The sequence below is a fragment of the Belonocnema kinseyi genome, chromosome 5, assembly GCF_010883055.1.
Source record: "Belonocnema kinseyi isolate 2016_QV_RU_SX_M_011 chromosome 5, B_treatae_v1, whole genome shotgun sequence".
In the NCBI taxonomy this organism is placed as follows: Eukaryota; Metazoa; Arthropoda; class Insecta; order Hymenoptera; family Cynipidae; genus Belonocnema; species Belonocnema kinseyi.
Window position 1 is genome coordinate 147,643,843 of NC_046661.1, and position 6,058 is coordinate 147,649,900.

At 33.3% G+C, this 6,058-nt stretch overlaps 1 protein-coding gene across 1 annotated transcript in view; it reads left to right on the plus strand.

Moving 5' to 3' along the window:
- LOC117173951 (odorant receptor 46a-like) overlaps nt 1–6,058 on the plus strand; it is a 22,762-nt gene that overhangs the window by 1,500 nt on the left and 15,204 nt on the right. Inside the window, exons 2-3 of the mRNA XM_033362599.1 lie at nt 3,570–3,776; nt 3,997–4,338. Of these exons, the coding sequence (XP_033218490.1) occupies nt 3,570–3,776; nt 3,997–4,338 (549 nt within the window). The remainder of the gene's footprint in view (nt 1–3,569; nt 3,777–3,996; nt 4,339–6,058) is intronic.

Here is a 6,058-nt window from a genome sequence, read left to right on the forward strand (position 1 = left end):
AAGCTATCTAAGGATGGTACTATAGAACGCCACCTCAAGGTAGGCCTAGTGGCGCCATCTCTTGGTCAGGCCGGAAACTTATCAATCCACCCTCGTATCACGAAACTGCGGAGGCCATCAGTACTAGGAATATCGTAAATCTTATATCGGGAGTTGAATGCAATAGACTTAATTTAAACGCAACGAAATTAACTTTCAAACAAAAGTAGTTGGATTTTCTTATTGGGTCCTATTAAGAGTGTGAATACTAAAGGACTAGAAATCTAAAGAGTGTGAAATCTAAAATACAATATGAAAGTGATTCTCAAATATATTAAGTTATTATTAAACTGTACCCTTGCAGGACCACGTTTTACAAACTCTTATAAAATTTATAATCAGGAAACGTACTAAACGTTATCTAAATTCCTAAATTACGCAAACTTGCGTTACGGAACTTCGCGTTAAGTGACATTACTTTACGTTACGTTAGTTAGTGGACGGTTATGGACTTGTACATATATAATTCAATTACATTGGGACCTCGTTCGTGTCCCAGAGTCGGAACCGGGAACCTCGTTTCTGTCGCAAACTTCCCTTCCGGTCGTTTCAGGGGCGTACTTAGGTAGCATGATTTATAACATATCACTGATATGTACTAGACATGACTAGACACCATTAGGAACAGCACTGGATTGTGGTGCGCGCGCAACTTTTTGACGTAATTTCCGCGTCACAAGCGAGGTTTTGAGGAGTCACGTGATCACGACACGAGCCCGAAAGCGACACGAACGAGGTCCCACTGTATATGTGTTCATGAACATTATAGGCTTGAAAAATCTCTTTATAGCAGTTTTTGAATACAGTTTCCAAATTGGTCCCTTCCCGCAAGCTAGACATGGCTCAAAAAGTAAACATTCCGTGCATGCGCTATAAATACCTAATTATTTTCCACCAAAAGCTTACTAGATATTTTTTTTTTCAACAGCTATTAAATCAATTAATATAAACGATATTTGTTGTAAACATTTAATTGTTCAATTTATTAACCTCAAAAAAATATTCTTCATGATCACCTATACCAAAATATATTTTTTCATGTAGAGTTTTAAAAATAAAGTTAAAGTTCTAAAACATGCCCTTATTCAACCTGAAATACATACTCGACTTCATTTTTGTCCCAAATTTGTTTTGGAATACTATTCCAAGTTAATATAAAAAATAAAAAAAGAAAGATAACAAATATTTTTCTAAAGATTGGTTGTATTCTGAAGTTGTAAAAAAATTACTCTCTAACTCCGCTGGGATTCGAACGCAGCTCTTCAGATTACCCCTCTCATGCTCTAACTCACTAAGCTCGGTGAGTGTGCGATACATTATTCACAACCTCCTAAAAGCGAATATCAATTGTATTCTTAGTCTTGTAAGATTCAATTTTCTTCTCACATTTTTTATACACTGGTCTCATATCAATTTTTTTAAAAATATTGATTTTATTTTTAAGTGATCAAAAATTGACTCTCTGGGATTCGAACCAAAAATAAATGAGACTCTTACAAGACTAAGAAATACGTAAGAATTCGTTTGTAAGAGGTTTTGAAAAATGAATCTCGTTCAATCTGTAGCTTATTGGGAAAGAGAAACACTGCCGTATAAACTAAAAAGTTATTTAAGTGCTCTCTAAGTTACACGAAGATGTTAAAGAAAACCCATTTGCGCAAAGAACTTTAGTACAGGAACACATTTTTATGAATGCAAGTACCCCTTTTTGGTAAAGCGCATTTGCTCTTTCTGATTTTGCAAGACAAAAATGATTATTTGAACAATTTCTATTAAAAAATGTACTTGCGAATTTTTCTGAAATAAAATCCCTGCTAAGAAGTACACCAAGTCGCTTGCGCAGTGTTTCGCTGTAAAGTAATAGAGCGTTCGGCCCTCTATATAACAAGAGAAATCTCCAAACGCCATTTTCTGGAATGCCGAATTTAACCAATGGCGCTTGCCCTTTTTTTCGTATGGACACCTCTGCTCGACTCGACACATTTACAACTTGAGACTTCACGTACAGCACATAGTGACACATGCGGAGTTTTTATTTTGTACCGAGTAGCGTGCTCGGTCACTTTTGCCAGACGAAAGATTCGCAATGTACTTTAAATATATTCTTCCCTTGTATTTCGTGACGTATTCGCCTTTCTTACAAATTTTAGGCACCGAAAAGTACTTTCCATACATTTTTATGTTGTATTTGGTTCATTTGCTCAATAATTGAAATTTTAAACATTCACTTTTCATTATAAATAATTAAAAAGTATGACCTTAACCATTATAGTCAGACGCAACTCACTCTCACGATTGCACTAATATAAAAAACTGATTTTTCAAAAAAATGTCGGTTACCTATGTTTTTCCGTTGTAGGACGGAAGTGACCATCAATCGAAAGACCTGGGTTCGAATCTCAGCGGATCTAGAAATTAATTATTTCACAACTTGAGAATAAAATTAGTATCTAAAAAAATATTGATATAATACCAGCAGCAAAAAATAACTGATATTAAATTATTCACTTATAAATATCTGATCAATACCGTATAACGTCAACAAATATTATAGGAAATATTCAAAATAGAATAATAAAAAACCTCAAAAATAACTCTTGCAAAAAAATGCGAAATATTTATAAAATTATGAAGACCAAACTTACGATTTAAATGTAAAACTTATTATTTTTTCATAACGCTGGCTTTTTCAGGAGGTATGTAGCATTATTTAATTTTCAATCAAGCACTCAATATTACCAGTTCCTACATATTTTCTCAATTATATTGATAACTCTTTATTTCCAAATTCTGTAACAGTATAACTATTGTGCAGAAAAATTCTCCATCTGTGAAACCACTTGCAACATATTAAACTGAAAAATACGGCATATCGCCCGACTCATTAAAGTTTCAAGCAACATTCTATTATTAATTCCCCGTCGTCGCTTATATGTTCATCAAAAATGTATGGAAAAGGGTGAATGTCTTTTAGTCATTCTTTTATGAAAATTGCCCTTATAAATAATTAAATTACTCCATCTCGAAACTCATTCCACCATCGCTTGCAATATTTTTTCCTCTATTACATAACGATAAAAACATGGGAGTTATTTTCTGCTTCTTTATAAAACATGAATTATTAATTCATTTCTCGAATCGAAGAAAAGACAAGGCAACAATATACCAGAAAATTGTTAGCTACAAGAGATACATAACAACTTGAGGTCCACAGCAGTTCTTTTCTCCTAGCCTGCATTAAACAGACAGTTATAAGGAATAAAATAATATCTTCAATCCTTATCATATAGTAAATCATAACATTAATGCATGCGCTTAGTTTCTATTACATAATTTGGGTTGTTTTTAAATTAATGTAAAACTGTTAAAATAAATCCATAAATAATGTATAAGGCAGATATTTCTGTCACAGTCTTCAAATATGTAGGCATTTGGCCAATAAAATCTTTAAATGGATTTCTTACCATTTACAATGCCTACAGTATTTTTATGGTTTCTTTCATCTATGTTTTTACAACTTCAAATGTCAGGTACTTGTTTCAAAATCTCGAGATGGAAGAATTTACAGAAAGTTTGTTTTTTGTTCTCATAATGATTGTTATTTGTATTAAAATGGGAGTTATCCTTATCAAGCACAGCACATTATTGGAAATAATAAACATGCTCAACAATAATGATAACAAACCTCAAGATTGCGACGAGCATCGTATTCAAGAAAACTACGACAAAATTGGAAGGTAGTATTGTAAATCTATTTTGTTTCATTTTAGAAAACTTTGTTATTTATTTTCAGCCAGCCCAATAAAATTTTTTCTTTTAGGGAAAGATAGGAAGTTCCGATTCTAGCTTCATTGGTCCGAACCATTGCACATAATTTTTTCATTATTAGATCTACGGACCAATTCTTGGGGAGTATATTGTCTTCTTAATTTAAAACTTATTTTATTTTTGTCTTAGGTTTGGAACGATTACTTTCATAGTAGCTGTCATCATTACTGTGCTAATAAAGGCAACAGGTCCACTGACAAAAAATGATGGTATGCGGTCATTCAAAATTTGGGTTCCTTACAGCCTTGAAAATAGTACATCCTATTGGCTGACATATTTATTTCATCTTGTGGCATCTATGATAGCAGCAGAAACAAGCGTAGCCGCAGATACTTTTGTTATTGTAATGATGCTTCAACTGAGTGCTCAATTGGAAATTTTAGCGCATAGAATACAAAATTATCCTCGATTGCGTATGAATGAACAAAAAACTTTTGGAAAGTGGATTCAACATCATAATTTCTTGTATACGTAAGAATTCTTTTCATAATCAAAATTATCATGACTTGGATTACAATGTTGATTTCTCTTATAGAGGAATCTTTGTGACAGTGAAAATCTTCGAACATTATTCTTGATAAAATCTTGATAAAATATTGGATCTGGATAATCGAAGTAGTACATAGCGTATCGAGGGTGTAAAGAAAGCTATTTGGACGTGTGTGAAGTGCCCACCCGAGCGAAGCGAGGGTGGCAGTTGCACGCTACCCGCTAACCGCACGCCCTGGATACACACAATACTTTTTATCCTACTCTCCCTTCTGCCAAGTACATTATTTCTTCCTTTCATGTATAATTTAAAATTGTCAAGAACACCAACCACACTTTATCTGTTTGACATGCTTATTCTCAAGGAGGGTAGGACAAAAAGTATAGTGTGTGTTAAAGGCGTACAGCTATTTTGATGAGTGTAAATTTGCCACCCGAGCGAAGCGAGCGTGGCAGTCACGCTCGTCAAAATAGCCGTCAAATGCATTTATTGATAAAATTGGTGTGCGTATTCCAATATTTTCCTCCGATTTTACACATTTCTTAAAAGTGGTTTTAGATGTGATTTTTTTTGCTGTTTTGATTATATTGACAAACAAACTTTTTGCACGTAGATTTTTATGAAACACTTTCTTTTTAAACAAACATGATTAAGCTGGATTAATATTATAAATTATTATAGTATAATATTTATAATTTATTAGTTTATTTATGAACCTAATTCGGATATGAATATTTCTTGAAAATGAGTCCTTTTGGTCTTTTTTTATTCCTTTTTCTGGATCTACATTTTATATTTCTCCAATTCTGCACATTTAGAATTGAAATTTTCTTCACTTTCAATATACATGTGTGTGTATTTATGGGTTTTCTAAGAATTTTAAACAGGACGATTTTTAACGACTCTCGGACACGACGCAGTCGCAAGCCGACCCCCACATTATTTTGTCTTTTACTTACCAGTTCCTTAAGAAATTTGAAAGAGAGCGGTCTCTTATATACTCGGTTGGAGAAAAAGCAAAATAGACAATTTTCAATTTGGTATAAATTAACTTTCTTAAAATTGTGCTTCGATATGCAGTCACTGGGAAATTCGGAAACGTACTTAAAGATAAGTAATTCATAACAATTCATTATAATTTCACGATAAAAGAAAGAAAACAAAGGAAATTTAAACGTACAAACTAAAAATAACGCCGAGATTTTGTACCGGGCCGGGGGGGGGGGGGGGGGGGGGGGGGGGGGGGGGGATCGCTTTTTATTGTAAATTCAATGATACAGGCCTAAAATAAACACACAAGAGGGGATGTATATGTATGTGTATGTATGTATATGTGTATTATGTATATATATATATGTGTGTGTGTGTGTATGTATATGTGTGTATATGTGTGTACATGTGCATATGTGTGTACATGAATATGTGTGCATACTTATTCTTTCCAGTCGCGACGCCTAAAATGAAATTTGTTGTTAATGGTTCTTTTTCTGTCAAAAATTATACTACCTGGCTCAAAACTTAATCATTTTCTTCAAAATTCGACAATTCTGTCAACATTCATCCTTCTCGTTTAAAAGTACTTTTTATTCGGTGGAAAACTCAATTTTTTCTAATTGGGGGTACAAATGTATGACTGAAAACTGATCTGTTTTAGTTGCTTGACATTTTCTTCTCAAGTGATAGTCTGTCTATATTGCTGAA